The sequence below is a fragment of the Panicum virgatum genome, chromosome 1N (assembly GCF_016808335.1).
Source record: "Panicum virgatum strain AP13 chromosome 1N, P.virgatum_v5, whole genome shotgun sequence".
In the NCBI taxonomy this organism is placed as follows: Eukaryota; Viridiplantae; Streptophyta; class Magnoliopsida; order Poales; family Poaceae; genus Panicum; species Panicum virgatum.
This window is the reverse complement of record NC_053145.1, coordinates 58,485,691-58,502,965: the sequence shown is the minus strand read 5'-3', so window position 1 is coordinate 58,502,965 and position 17,275 is coordinate 58,485,691. Positions and strand designations below refer to the sequence as shown.

At 46.5% G+C, this 17,275-nt stretch overlaps 2 protein-coding genes across 2 annotated transcripts; both read right to left on the bottom strand.

Moving 5' to 3' along the window:
- Window positions 1-11,707: 11,707 nt before the first annotated feature.
- Window positions 11,708-12,814, bottom strand: LOC120653722. The gene has a single exon (XM_039931403.1). The coding sequence runs from the start codon at window positions 12,812-12,814 to the stop codon at window positions 11,708-11,710; it is 1,107 nt and encodes a 368-aa protein (XP_039787337.1).
- Window positions 12,815-13,694: 880 nt separating this feature from the next.
- On the bottom strand, window positions 13,695-17,267 carry LOC120657018 (short-chain dehydrogenase/reductase family 42E member 1-like). The gene is made up of 6 exons (XM_039935265.1): window positions 17,139-17,267; window positions 16,744-17,000; window positions 15,934-16,276; window positions 15,270-15,541; window positions 14,525-14,724; window positions 13,695-14,194 (listed from the first exon to the last, which is right to left on the bottom strand). The coding sequence occupies exons 2-6, from the start codon at window positions 16,931-16,933 to the stop codon at window positions 13,760-13,762; spliced, it is 1,440 nt and encodes a 479-aa protein (XP_039791199.1). The 5' UTR covers window positions 16,934-17,000; window positions 17,139-17,267; the 3' UTR covers window positions 13,695-13,759.
- Window positions 17,268-17,275: the final 8 nt, after the last annotated feature.

The following is a 17,275-nucleotide window of genomic DNA, read 5'->3' as shown; positions in this document are numbered from 1 at the left end:
CTTGGACAGGCTGGCTTTATTCATGCATGAGGGGGACACGAACGAGGTGTGCAGTTGAAAGTTCGCGGTAGGTTGTGAACTTCTGCTACTAGAACATTTTTGCATTTTTTTAGGGGTTTTCTTTTTTCTTCTCTCTCTAAGTCAGGCAGCTCAGATATACTGGAGCCGTGTTGGCAAAAATGATGGGTGGCAGCTGCCGGTGCGGTGTGTCATGTATGCCTGTACAAAGCCACCTGGCATGGCTTCGACGTGCACCAAGTGGCGTGCTCTCCGACCAGCTCGGAACCTCTGACCATGTTCAGCATCTCTCATGCCAATGCCACCAACACTATGTGAAAGTTGTGAACCCAGCAACAGATATCGTGGTAAGAAAAGCTTGTTCATCGGGCAGGGCTAATAATATGAAAATTGAAATTGTTACTGCAGTTCGATGGAACAAAATGCATATTTTTCTTTAAGGGTCTCCGCAATGGGAGGTAAGAAGGGGGTAAGAAGGAATAAAAACCACCTTGTTGCCGGTAAGAAACATTGAGTCTGCTCGGCTGATTTAGACTTGGCTTGACTGGGCTTATTACGGGCTTATTTTCTCTCACACAATACTATTCAATCTATCAGCCGAACACTATTCATTCTACCAGCCGAACAGACTCATCGTGGGCATCGGCAATAACTACTACCGGGGGTAGTAGCATTACTGCCGGGTAAGAGCAAATAAAAAAATAAAGTGCGTACGGCAGACTTCTCCTCCCTCGTTCTCTCTCCATGATATTACTACTCTGCATGCTGTAGGCCCCGCCTTACCACCGGATCAACATTGCGCCAACAGCAGATCACTCCTTCACCTATTCCTCGGGCCCACGCTCTTGCCGAGTCCGGCTAGATACAGTGCGGGTGCCCTAAGGAGCTCCGAGACAATGTGTCCTGAAGACGCAGTGCCTCCAACAATTCAGCAATTGCTAGTATAGTTCTGCCGAACCCTTTTCAGGATTCCAGTAACAGGAAAATAAAACAACTGAAGTTCTGATGATTACCCCAATTGATTGAATGAGGGAATGTGGCTGACCTGTGTATGTTTGATTAGCGTTTACTTAAAAAGGGGTAGCTGCGGCCGCACCAAAAGGATTCACATGCGAACATGGGGGAGGAAGGAGGAGCCAATCATCCAAACGGCAGCCCGGTGGTGGCCCTCGAACATTTTGTCATGATTCGCCCGCTGCTCATCATAGGCCTAGCTTTAAGGTAGAGCTTTTCAGCAGCTGCACGCCAATCTACCTTCAGGCTGTGTTTAGACGAGGTGAAAAGGGGAGAAAAAGTCACATCAGTCACGGTAGCACACTGTAGCACTTTTCGTTTGTTTGTGGTAAATATTGTCCTACCATGACCTAACTAGGCTCAAAAGATTCGTCTCGCAACGTACATCAAAACTATGCAATTAGTTTTTTTATTTAACTACATTTAGTACTCCATGCATGGATTATTTGCTATATTTAATGTTTCGATGTGATAGGAGATGTGATGGATGTGATGGAAAGTTTGGAAATTCCGTGGGAACTAAACACACCCTCAGAAGAAAAACGCCATCCAGAGTTCCAGGGCTGAAAACCTGAACTTTGCAAGCTTTTTATAGTCCACTGCTCAAGTTTCACGCATTTGTTTTTACCGAGCTGAGTTCCTGTCAGTATTGACCGTGGGAGTTGTTGGTGGTCGAGAGAACGGGGTTAGACTGAGTCCAACAGCTGAGCCATCGGGGGAGGCAAAGCCATTTTTGTCTCACCATCGGCTACTGTGGCGAAGGCATCCATCTCAAACAAAAGGAGGCAAACGGGAGACACAAAATGCTTCGGAGGAGAGAGACGATGGAAAAATGCGCTCCCTCTCTCCTCCGACGCATTTGTGCCCCTCCTCCCCGGTCGGTCCCTGCGGCGGCGGGCCTCACCACAGCGCACTCCTCCTCCCTCCGCGCGAGTGGATCGGGCGCCATGGCGTCGAGCTCGAGCGGATCGAGCGGCCGCGCGCAACCCCATCTTCTCCGGGACGGTCGCCGCCGCAAGGGTGGGTCGGGGTTGTGGTGAGGGGCCAGCGATGGCGGTCGTGGCTCGGCATGCGCGGTCAGCGGCGTTGGCGCCTGCGCGGGCGGTGAGGAGCCGACGAGTGGCACAGATCTGGCCGCCGCCATGAAGCCCCTCAGCTCGCCCCCCATGGACCCGTCGCGCCGCTCCATGGGGCCGCCCGCGCGTGGAGAGCCGGCAGGCCACCTCCGCCCGTGTGTGGAGCTCCCGCGGCTGACCGACCACCTCCGCCCTGGCCTCGAGCTCCCGCCGCTGGCAGTGGAGGAGGTGCCGACGGGGGAGAGAAGGGAGGGGAGCGGGTGGCGCGGCGGTAGGCGAGTGGCGCGGCCCCTACTCACCTCCGGCGGCGCGGCCTCCATCTCCTCCGGCGGCGGGCCGCCATCTCCCCCGCCGGCCGCTCCATCTCCTCCGGCGGTGGGCCTCCATCTCTTTTGGCGGCGGGCCTCCATCCCCTCCTCCTGCGACGGCGGCGGGCCTCCATCTCCTCCGGGGAGGAGGCGAGGCGTAGGTGCGAGCTAGTGCTCGATTCGTGGGCGGCGCGCGGCGGGACGATGGCTCCAACGGCGGTGGAGGACGGCGAGCCTGAGCTTCGGCGTCCATGGAGCTCGCTCCCCTTCTCGTCTCCTCCCTTCCCGTCGCCTCTGCTCCAACCTCGCCGCCAGCGTCGCCCGCCGCCAAGGGCGCCGCGGACCAGGAGAACCTCCACCCCTACAAGGGCGCCGCGGACCAGGAGAACCTCCACCCCTACCTCGCCGCGTCCCAAGCACCCAGCGCCCGCGGCTGCCGCTCTCCCGCCGATTTGGGTCAGTTGTTGGAGATGACAAAAAATACGTGAGCAACGTATCTACTGTAGAGGATGCAAACACCGGAATGCATGTTCCATTTTACTTTGCGTTGTTAAAGTCAGTCTTAGAATTGCTGATGAGCGGGGGAGTGGTGGACCGTGGAGCACAACTGAAGCTCAAGCTCATGTTCTTCGTGGCAGTATTCTAGCCCCCGTTTTCTGTTGGCGTTGCTCCGTCGTCAGTCAGTGAGACCGTGACATATAGACATACTCCATCATTCCAGTTCTCCACAGATGCTAGTACAGATGCGCATGTATTGCTCGCTGATGGGCAAAGGGGGACGAGGTGTATTCTTGGATTCCAATTATTTTACAGTTCAGACTTCAGAGCATATACGGTGCTAGACGGCTAGACGCGCGACAGCCACCAAATTTCTGCTGGGAGACTTGTTACGTTACAGCTCATCTAAAAGGACCTGCTTAGGGCAGGTTTGGTTTTTTCAGTTTCAATCATAAATCCCGTTACATCGCATGTTTAAACACTAGTTAGAAGTACTAAACATAGATTTATTATCAAATTAATTTCATAAGTAGTGATTTAATCACGAGATGAATCTACTAAATCTAATTAGTCCATAATTTGACTACTAATTGCTATAGTAACTATTCGTTAATTATGTATTAATTATACTTAATAGATTCGTCTAGAGCTTTAATTGTAATTTATGCAATTAGTTTTATATTAAATTGATATCCAAACATTTAAATTGACATCTGAATATTTGACGTGGCACCTACTTAAGAAAACCAAACGGAAGATCTGAAACTTCGTAATTGCGTCGCGACTGCGAAGCACATGCCACCACTGTTTTCGGAGCTGCTGCAACAACAAACAAATCGGGCATGTGTTGCGCGATGTGTATCTGCTCCCATCAGAAGCAGCGATCACAGAAGCGGCTGGCTCCCAGGCTCTGTGCCGCCTGCTCCGATCACTGATCACTGCGTCTGCTGCCGCCGACGCCGCATCATCTCCATCGGCCACGGGTGGAGGAGGAAGCATTGATTCTGATCGTATATGGCACAGATCGCTATTTCGCCTGCTGGCACAGGGGACGACGACGCTGGGGACCGGACTACCGGAGGGCAGGCAGGGGACCGCGGCGAGGTCGCGATGATGACGGGCGGCGCCGGCGACAGATGGGCTGCACATCGGCTTTGGTGGGCTGCGCCTGACCACCCCTAAAAGGCAAAAATCTATTTTACCTCCTCCAACTATCACCAAAGTTTGGTTTTCCTCCTACAACTATAAAACCGGGTATTTCACCTCCCTCAACTTTTCAAACCGTCCATTTTACCTCCCTCGAGCGGTTTTGAAGACTGTTTGTTACAGTAACCGTAGTTTTGTCTTTTTCTTTTTTAAAAAAATTTCAGTTGAATCTTTGAAAAATCATAGTAAATCACAAAAAAATCATAAAATAGAAAATCCAATTTTGTTGGACTCCACATGAGTAGATATACGCAGTGAATATATTATATGGTATACTTTAGTACAATTTTTTTACTGTAACTTTAGATATATACTATTCTGTAATTAATTTATAGCTACAGTTTTCGTCGTCCCATTATGGTGAAATTTTTATGGTGAGCTAATCATTATATGATTGAGCTGTAGTAAAAATTTTATGATTATTAGATCATGTTTGACTGATCTATAGATTTATCTATATAAACTAGATAAATCTATAGAAAAATCTAGACGAATCTATAGATAAATCTATAACTCAGTCATACATGATCTAATAATCATAAAATTTTTACTATAGCTCAATCATATAATGATTAGCCCACCATAAAAATTTCACCATAATGGGACGAAGAAAACTGTAGCTATAAATTAATTACAGAAAAGTTTATATCTAAAGTTACAGTAAAAAAATTGTACTAAAGTATACCATATAATATATTCACTGCGTATATCTACTCATGTGGAGTCCAACAAAATTGGATTTTCTATTTTATGATTTTTTTGTGATTTACTATGATTTTTCAAAGATTCAACTGAAATTTTTTTTAAAAAGAAAAAGACAAAACTACGGTTACTGTAGCAAACAGTCTTCAAAACCGCTCGAGGGAGGTAAAATGGACGGTTTGAAAATTTGAGGGAGGTGAAATACCCGGTGTTATAGTTGTAGGAGGAAAACCAAATTTTGGTGATAGTTGGAGGAGGTAAAATAGACTTTTGCCCCCCTAAAAAGGACCCACTATGTGGAGTACGGGAGGCCCAACAACTAGGGTCTGCTAGGCCGCCGCCAAGTCTCATTCGCCGTCGCCGCTCTTCTGGCGCACCCCGCCTCCCACAAGAAAATGGTAAAAATGGGATGCGAAACAATGTGTTTCGCAAATTTATCATTTCAAACATCGACATAGTAAAAATAAGTCTCCAATCGTGAACCACTTCATTTGCTGTATTTTTTTATCATTTATCTCTTCTTTTGCATGTATTTCGAGTGTGAAATGTTCCTTTTACCCTTATACATGGATCGTATCCTATTCTGTTCGATCCTATTCCGATCCGGCGATCCCGTTTCCTGCGCTCGTGGTCGGGACCTAGCGCCCCACCGCCAGGGGCGGGTCCACCTCAATTCAAGGTATTCAGCTGAATGACCATTATTTTTGCAAAAATTTTTATATATACATATATATGCTATGTATACATTGGTAAATATGAAATAGACTGGACGTCTGCATATTTGGGCCAAATAAGCTTCCAATCAGCATCCATTTCTTCTCCCGCGAGGCCCAGTAGCAACTACGAGGCCCAGCAGGCCCATTGGCCACAATCTCTCTTAATCCTCATCCCTTTCCAGCCGACCGCAGCGCCCCAACCCTAAACCGCGCCCCCGAGAACCCGCTCGGCCGCGCCGCCGCAAGCTCGCAGGACGCAGGCCCCGATGGCCGCCGCCGGCCGCAGCGCCAGGTCTGCGCAACGTGTGCGCGTAGGGCCGCCGCCGGCCGCAGCGCGGGCACGTAAGGCAGCCGCCGCCGCTCGCCCGCGTCGCGCGCGCGGGCCAGGGCGCCGTCGCCCGGCCGCGTCGGGCGCACAGGCAGGAAGGGACACCGGCACGCCGCACGGCCGCGCCGCTGCCCGCTGCGGTCTGCGGACGCGCAGGGCCAGAGCGGCCAGGGCCTTGTCGCATGGCGCCTCGGCTGCTGCCGCCTGCCGGTGCAGCGGTGCTGCCTCTGTGTGCTGGCGTGCTGCGCCGTGCCGCAGACCGCAGTGCAGGGACTGGGAGCAGAGCAGTAGAGTAAGCACTGAGCAAGTGAGCAGTGAGCAACCGGTGGTGAGTGATGTACCTTCCTACTTTATTTATTTTGCGATTTGACGAATAATTGCTTTAGTTAAGGACTTAAGGTGCTCTATGTTGTTGACTTGTTGGTCATTGAAAAGGAATTCTTCTTGCAAGTCAAGCGGATATCATCATTTATTTTCAAGGCACCAAGGATGGGAAAGTTGTCTTATAAATTTTAAGCTTTCTTATCATTATGTTACTTTTTGCTTTAGGATGCCAAACAACTAGTACTTAGTATGTTGGATAATTTCAAGATTTGTCCAATTCCATGTTAAATGTATTGTGATTTTGTTGTGCATACTCAATTTATATGTCCTAAATATTAAAAATTATTGATATGGCATGTAATTCTATAATAAATTATATATGCCGGTAGACTAGGCTACATGCCGTCAAAACGTTCGAATACCCACACTCCAAGACCTGGACCCGCCGCTGCCCACCGCCGAGACGCTGACCGCCGCCTAGCCGCCGGCCTCCGCCTCGCCGTCAGCCTCCGCCCCGCCGCCAGACGCCGACCAGCCGCCGGACTCCGCCCCGCCGCCGGACGCCGCCCAGCCGCGGCCCTCCGCCCCGCGCCTCCACCTTCCTCTCCTGCGAATCGAAACAAGGGAAGCAAATAATTGCAGAATTCTCCCAACACGACGAACTAAAACCATCATCAACAACTGCAGCAACGCGTAGAGAGCCGCGAGGTAGCGAAGCCGACAACGCACCAGCACCATCCGCTCGAACTGCTCGAAGACGGCGAGGTCCGTGCCGCCGGGTCCAGGTGGTCGGATCCGCGCGGCGGGGGCCAATCGTCGCCGTCGTCCGAGGGCTCGCGGTGGACGCCAAGGTGCGCCTCGCAGTAGACCTCGAAGTCCTGCATGCGGGGGAGGCCGACCGATGGCGCCACGGGATCTCTCAGCTACATAGTGGAGGAGTGATGCCAGAAGGAGAGGGAGAACGCTTGGAGGTCCAGCGCGTGAGTGAAGAAGGGCAAACGGGACATTTCATACTCTAAATATATGCAAAAGAAAAGACAAATGATAAAAAATACACTAAATGGCAGTATAATCAAGTGACTCATGTTTGTAATTCTATTTTTACGATGTCGATGTTTGGAATGGCAAATTTACGAAGCGCATTGTTTCAAGTGTTAAGTTACGGCGCTGTTGCGGATCCCCGATCCTTCTCCTTTCCCTCCCACAGCAGATGAGGCGTGAGGAAGATGTAGAAGATCACCCGTATCCCTTCCAAACAGCACACAAGATTGACACAGAGTAGACATATTGTAGATGGAACTTGTTCTCTTTTATTATTGATCATATACAAGTCCTATTTATAGCCATGACCCTTCAGGGGTAGTTTTGGTATGAGCCCATAATTATCCCTTAATTAAAGGGATATCTTAACACTCCCCCTTGGGCGAATACCGCGATCTACTCATACCTCATTAAAACTCCTAAAAACCCAGTGGGAAAAATATGGAGAAAGAGTGCATGGTGTCGCTTAATGTATTGCACTTATTGACTCATTAAAAACCATTACGAGAAAAAACTTCACAAAAACCCGCTTATGGAAAAAAGAGTGCAACGAGTATCTTCAGGACACTTTACGATCTTCAGGATCATAAACTTAGTATCTTCTGGACCAAGAAATAAGGGAAAATATTCAGGGGTGATCTCCCCCTGAATCCCGCAAGTCTCTAAGTTGTCTCATGCCAATATCATGGATACATTTTATGAATGTAGTAGTTGGTAAAGACTTAGTGAACAAATCTGCTAGATTGTCACACGACTGGACTTGCAAGATATTGACCTCACCCTCCTTCCGGAGTTCGTGAGTATAGAAAAATTTAGGAGATATATGCTTAGTCATATTACTCTTAATATAACATGTTTGCATTTGTGCAACACATGCAGTATTATCCTCATAGATAATGGTGGGGGTATCAACAACACTAAGACCACATGACTTCTGGATATGATTGGTCATACGCCGGAGCCAAGCACATTCACGTGCGGCTTCATATAATGCAATGATCTCTGAGTGGTTAGTAGACGTTGCTACCAAAATTTGTTTGCACGATCGCCAAGATAAGGTGGTACCTCCACAGAGGAAGACAAAACCAGTTTGAGATCTTGCATTATGTGGATCTGACAGATATCCAGCATCTGCATAGCCTACCAGGTTTAAGCTCTGGTTCTTCAGGAAAAATAGGCCAAGGTCTTGGGTACCCTTTAGGTACCTAAGTATTGTCTTAACGCCTACCCAATGTCTTCTGGTTGGGTTTGCACTATGACGAGCTAGTAAGTTCACTGCAAATGCAATATCGGGTCTGGTGCAATTCGCAAGATACATTAGTGCGCCAATAGTACTTCAATAAGGAACTTCATGTCCTAAAGGTTTTTCATCTTCACTTTTCAGTCTAAATGGATCTTTATCCTTCTCAAGGGATCTGACGACCATAGGAGTCTTTAAAGGATGAGCCTTTGACATATTAAATCTCTCTAAGACCCTTTTTTGTGTAGGTCGACTGGTGTACAAAAATTCCTTCTGGGAGATGCTCGATCTGCAGGCCCAAGCAAAACTTGGTTTTACCTAAGTCTTTCATTTCAAACTCCGCCTTGAGGTAGGTGCTCGCCTTCTCAATGTCCTCTGTGCAGCCTATGATATTTAAGTCATCAACATAGATTGAGATGATGCAAAAACCCTTCTGGGATTGCCTAATAAACACACAGGGAGAATCAGTGTCATTAACATATCCCTTCTTCAGGAGGAAGTCACTTAGCCAGTTGTACCACATCCGGCTAGACTGTTTAAGCCCGTACAACGCCCTCTGCAATTTAACGCTGTACATGTTGCGATTTGATTTAATATTCGGAACTTTCAGTCCATCTGGAACTTTCATACATATATATACATATATATATATACATATATATATATACATATATATATATCCGAATCCAGCGACCCATACAGATATGCGGTCACTACATCCATCATCTGCATTTTTAAGTTTAAACCTGCTACCATAGATATTAAATATCAGAACGTTATGCCACTCATAACCGGAGAATAGGTTTCATCATAATCGATGCCGGGTCTCTGCGTGAACCCTTGTGCTACGAGCCTCACTTTATATCTCACCACTGTATTATTCTCGTCCCTCTTTCGGACAAATACCCATTTGTATCCTACAGGGAATACTTTGGGAGACGTGCGGGCGACTGGCCCAAATACTTGCCTCTTAGAAAGCGAGCGCAATTCCATCTCTATTGCTTCTTTCCATTTGAACCAATCTAAGCGCTTCCGGCACTCTGCCATGGACTTTGGTTCAGGATCATCATCAATCGCGCCTGCGATCTTTGAGACGAAATTAATGTCGACATTTGTATTCTTTATGTTATGTACTTCTCCAGATTCCGTATAGTTTGTGGCAATTTCTTCAATTGAATCATCTCGAGTCTGGTTGTTCCGTTGTCCTAGTGCTATTGTTTATATTTGTGCGCACAGTTGCACTAGGACTTTCACCTTCATGGTGTGTCGCTGCTGGGACTACTGAATGGGAGTGTAATGCACTTTCTTTAGTAACTTGCCTTTGCCGGCGTCCCCGCTTGGCTTGTACTAAGTTATCTGGATTTCTCCCCCTTTTCCTAGGATTAGGGACCTGGATAGAGTACATGCCCTCCAGGGGTATTTCCACTCTCTCCGGTGCATTAACCGCAGGAATATGCGATCTTGAGACTCCTCTTATATTAGTAAACGCGTCTGGCAAATTATTCGCTAATTGTTGCAGGTGTATTATTCTTTGAACTTCGAGTTCGGTATCTTTAGTGCGTGGATCAAGCGATTGAATGCTACTGGCACTCCATTCTATTTCTCGGCATTCTTTATTATTAAGGTATAATCCTCCCCCTAATGCCGGAAAATTATCTTCATCGAAGATACTATCAGCGTACCGAGCCGTAAAAAGATCCCCAGTTTTAGGCTCCAAATATTTGATTATGGACGGAGTGTCATAACCCACATAAATCCCAACTTCCAGTGAGGTCCCATAGTGGTACGCTGAGGTGGTGATATCGGTACATATACAGCGCAACCGAATTTTCGCAGATGGAAAATTATTGGTTGTTGTCCACGCGCTAATTGATGAGGGGAAGCAGAGTGATATGCAGATGGTCTATATTGGATTAAGGCGGCAGTGTGCAGCACTGCATGTCGCCAACAACTGGTGGGGAGTCTGCTATCTTGTAGGAGCGGTTTGGCAATTGATTTTATTCTTTTGATTAAGGATTCAGCAAGCCCGTTTTGTGTGTGTACATGGGGCACGGAGTGCTCCACGTTGATGCCCAGAGCAAGACAATAATCATTAAATGATTTTGAAGTAAACTCTCCAGCATTATCCATCCTAATTGCTTTGATGCGGTTCTCCGAGAAACTAGCACGCAATCGGATGATCTGGGCAATAAGTTTTGCAAAAGCATGGTTCCTCGTAGACAACAGGCATACATGGCTCCACCTAGTAGAAACATCTATAAGAACCACGAAGTATCTAAACGCCCCGACAACGGGTGAACAGGACCACATATATCACCTTGGATTCTCTCCGGGAAACCCAGGGACTCATTCTTTATCTTCAGGTAAGAGGGTTTAGTTATTAGTTTTCCTTTAGCACAAGACACGCACAAAAATTCTTTAGGGATTTGTGTTGTTTTAATGCCATGACCAGCAGAGCTATTTATGATGTTTCGCATCATCCTTAATCCAGGGTGTTCGAGTCTTTCATGCCATATTGTGAATGACTCGGGATTTTTAAATATAGTCATCATTGCAATATATTCTTCTGGTGGCTTAATTTTTATGTAGTACAGCCCAGAGGAGGTGCCCGACGCTTTTTCTACCACTTGTGTCTCACATTCGTCTGATGTTGTGATATGAAGGTATTCAGCACCATTTTCACACGCAGTTGTGACATGGTAGCCACTGCGACGAATATCTTTGAATGCGAGGAGAGTACGTACAGCTCCCGGATAAAGAAATGCTTCTTCTATGAAGATTCTAGTATTGTTAGGGAGTACCACTACGGCTCTACCGGAGCCTACAATGTTGCCATTGCTGCCGGCAATCGTGGTAATATTTTCAGTCTTTTTCTGCAGTGTCTGAAAATATTTTGTCTCTCGAAGTATCGTATTTGTGGCAGCGCTATCAATTAGGCAATGTTCTTCGTCTACCTCCATCATGGAAAGTCCAGCTCTTGTTCTATTAAAGGTAGCTCTAATTTAATTCATCATACATAATGAATAAAACACTCACGTAATAGAACAAGAGAAAAACCAATTAAAATAATACTAGTAACCAAAACATTGATGCCGAATGTTCAATCTAATAAAATAATGAAGTTGCTCAGCAGGAGCATTTATTACATGACGATCACTAACTGTTCCACTAGGAATAAAACACACGGGCTAATAAATAATTGTTTCAAAGCAAAAGACCGATAACTGCATGAGCTACTACACATCAAGGAGATCCTCATCCTCGAGGTCGTAGTCATCATCGCCCATATGGGCATCTTCCCCTCCAGCCGTGGCATCTCTCACAGCACTAGGATCAACATCCATAGCTGCTGTATCAATCTGTTGAGGAGGATCCCATGGCTCCCGGAGGTGTAATCCTGTATTGGCATCTATTGCCGCCTGGACAAAATGTGCCTCCGGGTTTTGGCGTTTCTTCCACTCTTGATACAGCTCAATCAAGTGTGGTTCAGCAGTGCATGTGCGAGACCAATGTTTCTTTGATCCACAGCGAAAACAACCCTCTTTTGAGTGCTTCGCCCCGTTTGCATTGCCTTTGGAATCCTGCGGGGATTTGCCCTTGCTATTGCCATTGGACTTCTGGCCTCCATGCATATGCTTCTTAAACTTTCCCCCTTTTGGTCCATGATGACCATGATTCTTAGCGCCCTTGTTTTTGAAAGGACCTTTGCCCTTGTTATTGCGGAAACTGGCATGTGCTTCAGGCGGTGCCTGTGTCCCAGCGGGGCGCATGTTGAAGTTCTTCATCAATAGCTCATTATGAGCCTCCGCAGTGAGCAACACATTGATGAGATCACAGTACTTCATGTACTTGTTATTGCGATACTGCTGCTGGAGTACCATGTTGGTGGGGTGGAAAGTCTCGAGAGTCTTCTCAATCATCCCGAGCTCAGTGACAACTTGGCCACAGAAGCGAAGCTGAGCCACGATACGGTGAATTGCAGCGTTATATGCCTCAACGGACTTGAAATCAAGAAAACGGAGTTGGCCCCATTCACGCCTAGCTTGTGGGAGGAGCACTGACTTCTGCTTGCCGAAGCGCTCCTGAAGCTTCAACCACAGCACCTGAGGGTCTTTCACCTCCAGATACTCCATCTTCAGGTCTGGATGAATGTGATGCCTCAGGAAGATGCAAGCTTTTGCCCTCTCATAAGGTGGCGGAGCAGGGACACCGGCAGCAGGCCTAGCGATCGTAGCAGTCAGTTGCATAGCTTCCAGGTGGAACTCACAATCAAGTGCCCAAGTCTGATAGTTCTTGCCGTTCAGCTCAAGAACCTTGAACTCCGTCTTGTTGATCGAAGCCATCACCGTCGTTGATGAGAAGTGGTAGAGCGTGCTGATGATGTGTTAAGTTACGGCGCTGTTGCGGATCCTCGATCCTTCTCCTTTCCCTCCCACAGCAGATGAGGCGTGAGGAAGATGCAGAAGATCACCCGTATCCCTTCCAAACAGCACACAAGATTGACACAGAGTAGACAGATTGTAGATGGAACTTGTTCTCTTTTATTATTGATCATATACAAGTCCTATTTATAGCCATGACCCTTCAGGGGTAGTTTTGGTATGAGCCCATAATTATCCCTTAATTAAAGGGATATCTTAACATAAGTTCCATTTTTACAATTTTCTCGCCTCCCACTGCCGCCTCCCCTTCTTTTATTGAGTTTGTGTTTGATACAAATTGCAGTGCTCAAATCTTCAATAAAAGAAGCGTGGACGGGACGGAGAGGATCAGGTAATAAGGAGTTGACGAGGGTAGACCCAATAATTGCGAAGAGAGAATTATCATCTAGGGCAAGAACAGAGATGCCGAAGCGGCCGGCCGACGAGCGTGGTGGCGGCCGTTCAGCCAAACCCCCTAAGCAGCGGAAGCATCTTTACCTTGTCCTCAATGATTGGGGACTGGGATACAGCATCCGCAAGGTTGACTTGTCGTCGGGCTTTGATTCCGACGAAACAGAAGACGGCACGGCAGAGCAGCGCTTGCCACCGGCGGTCTTCCGCCTCGAGGCTCCGCACGGGCGCTCTGGTCAATTCGCGGCCTTTGGCACCAAGATCATGTTCATGGGGACAAAGAACAATCCATGGCGCACCGTCCCCATGTACGATGTCCGCACACGGGCTCTCACCGCCGCCCCTCGACGGTACATGTCCTCAGTAGCAAGCATGAATAATCCAAAGAAAGTAACAAGCATGAATCTGGCAATCACTGTTACAGAGTTACAAATTACAATTTGTATGTGAAACAATTTACCCTCTCACTCTCTTGAGCAGATACCGCAGAGAAAAGAACCCTAGAGCAAAGGTTTGCCAAAACCACCCTGCAGCATTCCTTGGATCAACCTTTTTCGCCAAGAACCAGGCATAAACGGCTTCACCAAAATGCGCTGCAACTGCTGCCGCAAAGACTAGCCGAATCACCAATAATGAGCGAAATACAAATAAATGGATGTCAAGCACCCATTTCAACGGGCCGGCGGGTGGAAGGCAAGCAGCACAGAATATAGCAAGCATCCCAATTGTAACAGCTAACCAAGTAAATATAGTCGGGCCATCTAGTTCCCTTCTCTTCTGCTCTTGCCAATACGAGATAGTTGCAGCCAGGCCTTCCCGAGGGCTCACCATAGGTACATAGCCAAGTTCATTTCTAGCTTTCAAGAATGAAAAGTAGTGTGTAACACCAACCTGTCAATTAGCAAGCAAAATCAGATATATTTTTTACATATCCTTGGGTCATGGGACTATTATCTTAATTTTTGTCCAACATAATTTTCAAAAAAAAAAATTGTCCAACATCAAAGAGTATATTTGCTAGTCTGGTAGCCAAGTACTAGCAATTCAGTAGAGAGAGACACCTTGAAAAGGACTGCTTTTTAAAACTAAAGATGAAATTGGCATGACTGTTGTACTTGCGTCTCACCATTTATATTTATTTCAAATTATACTGGATTAGGTAAACTGGCAACACAAAAGAGAAGACAAAATTGAACATGACAATGAGTCTGACACTCTGACCTTATACACTTCAGCAGGAAGAATAAGAGGCTGAGGCATCCATTTACTATCAAGCCATGGATAGAACAGTGTAGATATAAATAAAAATATTCTTGAAATGGCAAGGACAGCAGAGGTATCCAGCGTCACTCGAGGAACTGCATAACCTAAACTTCGAAATAGGGGGCTGATGATAAATTCAAAAGTGTTGCATGGTGATCCTGCAAAACAGTTATAGCTCAATAAGGCAATGATATGTACAACTGCATATATAATCACCGTGCTCGATCATAGCCAACAAATTTTCAGGGGATACTTGTTCAAAGGTTCAGAAATTGCTGGGCATAAACATAACTCTCAGAACAGTGTGTTCTTGTATTGCAAATAATTCTGTTATTCAAGTAATGGAATCTTGGGATTATGTAAAAAAAATGCTTCTGTTTAACTATGTAAAACGTTAAACTTCAAACTTTTAGTGTTCAGAATAAGAGAGAACTAGCGATATAATTTTTTTTTGGATGTATGTAGTTGATCCATTGAAAATATATCGCTAGTGATGGGAATATTGCAAAAAATCAATACCAAAAAACCACGGATGTCTTCCTACTAGATTAGCTCACAATTTTTTTTCCCAAACTCAAGTAACAATAAAATTGTCAGTTTGAGTAGACGGGGGAAAAAAACCCGACAAAGATTGGCACCTGCACGACAGCATGAGTGTTACTAAGTAAAAATTAACAACATCACAAAGGCTAACAACAATTACCATCACAGATGAAATATGCCTGACCAGCTGCTACAGGGGTTCCCGTCCTGTCAGGAATGTCATCTAAAAGTCCCATGCTTGCCAATATCAGAGCAAGAATTAGATTATCTATATAAACCCAATCTGTCTTGACATCTGGACCCCCAATACTGAAGAATGCCAACCCCAACTTTGCAAGGCGCAGGATTCTTGGAAGATGACGCTCTTCACCTGGCCCATATATAGCAGCAGGGCGAATTGCACATGTATAAAGACGAGTACTTTTATCATGCCTGTAAGATTTCACCAAATAAGATCACAAGTTTTTTTTAAAAAAAGATGACACAATATAAGGAATTGTGCAAAGATAGCATAAAATATTTCTTTATTTCTAATTGTCGTTATGGACGCCAACATGATCTTCAACAAAATAAACACATTTTGCCATTTTTTGCAATTGTTCACCCTCAAAAGAATATCAAAATTATAATGATACGGAAGTACTTTGATGGTGAATCCATTGTTATAAATTAATTATTTCCATGATCTATATACAGGTTTATCGGTTTTACAACCTTGCTTGCATGTATTTGGGTATATCTATTTTGAGAAGGATATTGAAGTTAGCTTACTGTGTAGTGTGTACACGGCATTGAAGTGTAGCAAAGGAGAAGAGAAAACTTACTTAGCTGGCCGCCCATTACTCTTCAGCACCAACTGTTCAGCAACTGATTTGCTACGCCCATAAGCATCAACATGATCTTCAATTGGAAAATAAGGCAACGCCTCATTTCCATTGACAATAGGCTTTCCCCCAAATACCACATTGTACGTGCTTACATACACAAGCCTTCTGACACCATGCTCATGGCAAGCGTCGAGTACATTGCAGGTCCCGTTTATATTAACCTCGTCAGCTCTACCAGCCTGCACCATTTCCTTTCCGGACATGCCATAAGAAGCAAGGTGGAAAACACAGTCCACTCCGTGTAAAGCCCTCCCCACATCATCCTTCTTTCTAATGTCCGCTGCAAAACAAGGACCGAAGAAACTGATGATTCATCCCACAAACCATAAAATTTTTAACCAAGAGTGCTCAAAACAATGTGGGAAACCAATTGCATCAAACGCAAAAAATTGAGACTGACTGCAGGCAAGACGTGATGATTGATAGTGCTAGTGCCACTGTAACTATATCCAGAAACAACTATGCAAGAGGCACTACCTACTTAGATACACACATATAAATCAAGTGGTACGGGCACAGTAATAGCACTCTCAAGCGTCTTGCTTCTAAGAGCAATCTAATTCTGCAACTCACGACACGGTAAGTCGCGTGAAGTAAGCTCTTCCAATCCAGCAAACCACGACACAGTAAATTCTGCAACCACTACATTCGCAGAGCACATCCACAGCGAGAGCAAAGTAAAACCGCGGGTGATTTGGTGATGCAGGCAGCGATCTGAACTGAAGACGGTGAGGGGAAGACAGTGACCTTGGATGATGTGGACGCCGGCATCGAGGAGCTGCTGGGACCAGGTGGAGGCGGCGCGGAGGTCGAGGGACCGGACCTCCCTGGCGCCGCGGCGGAGCAGCTCGAGGCAGAGGGCGGCGCCCACGAATCCCTGCCCGCCGGTCACCGCGAACCGCACGCCCTCGATCCCCTCGTTCTCGCTCAGATGCATCTTCTCCGGGCCCTCTCTCTCTCTCTCTCTCTGTGCCTCTACTGCGGTTGTGGTGTGGCCGGATAAAGGGTCAGTTGGATCCATGCCACTACAATTTCACGATTTTTGATTTCATGTTGAAATCGATGTCATTGAGTGGCATGATTTTCAACGTGAAACCCAATTTCACGGAGTTGTGGTGGCATGAATCGAATTTTCCCATAAAACAAAGGCCGGGCACAAGTAGCCGGCGACTAGCGAGCGCTCGTGCTACTCGTGATGCCTGACTACCTGTCAACAAACGTGATGCCTGACTACCTGTTGAGGACACGCCCAGACCCGGACCAGCACGTTTGTTGACGC

What these genes read in the sequence shown, in the direction of transcription:
- LOC120657018 (XM_039935265.1), bottom strand. Translation starts at nt 16,933, where the DNA reads ATGCATCTGAGCGAGAACGAGGGGATCGAGGGCGTGCGGTTCGCGGTG. An exon ending in CGGCGTCCACATCATCCAAG is followed by an intron (nt 16,277 to 16,743) that starts GTCACTGTCTTC and finishes CTTGTTTTGCAG; the next exon opens with CGGACATTAGAAAGAAGGAT. An exon ending in GGCATATTTCATCTGTGATG is followed by an intron (nt 14,725 to 15,269) that starts GTAATTGTTGTT and finishes ACTGTTTTGCAG; the next exon opens with GATCACCATGCAACACTTTT.
- LOC120653722 (XM_039931403.1), bottom strand. Translation starts at nt 12,814, where the DNA reads ATGGCTTCGATCAACAAGACGGAGTTCAAGGTTCTTGAGCTGAACGGC.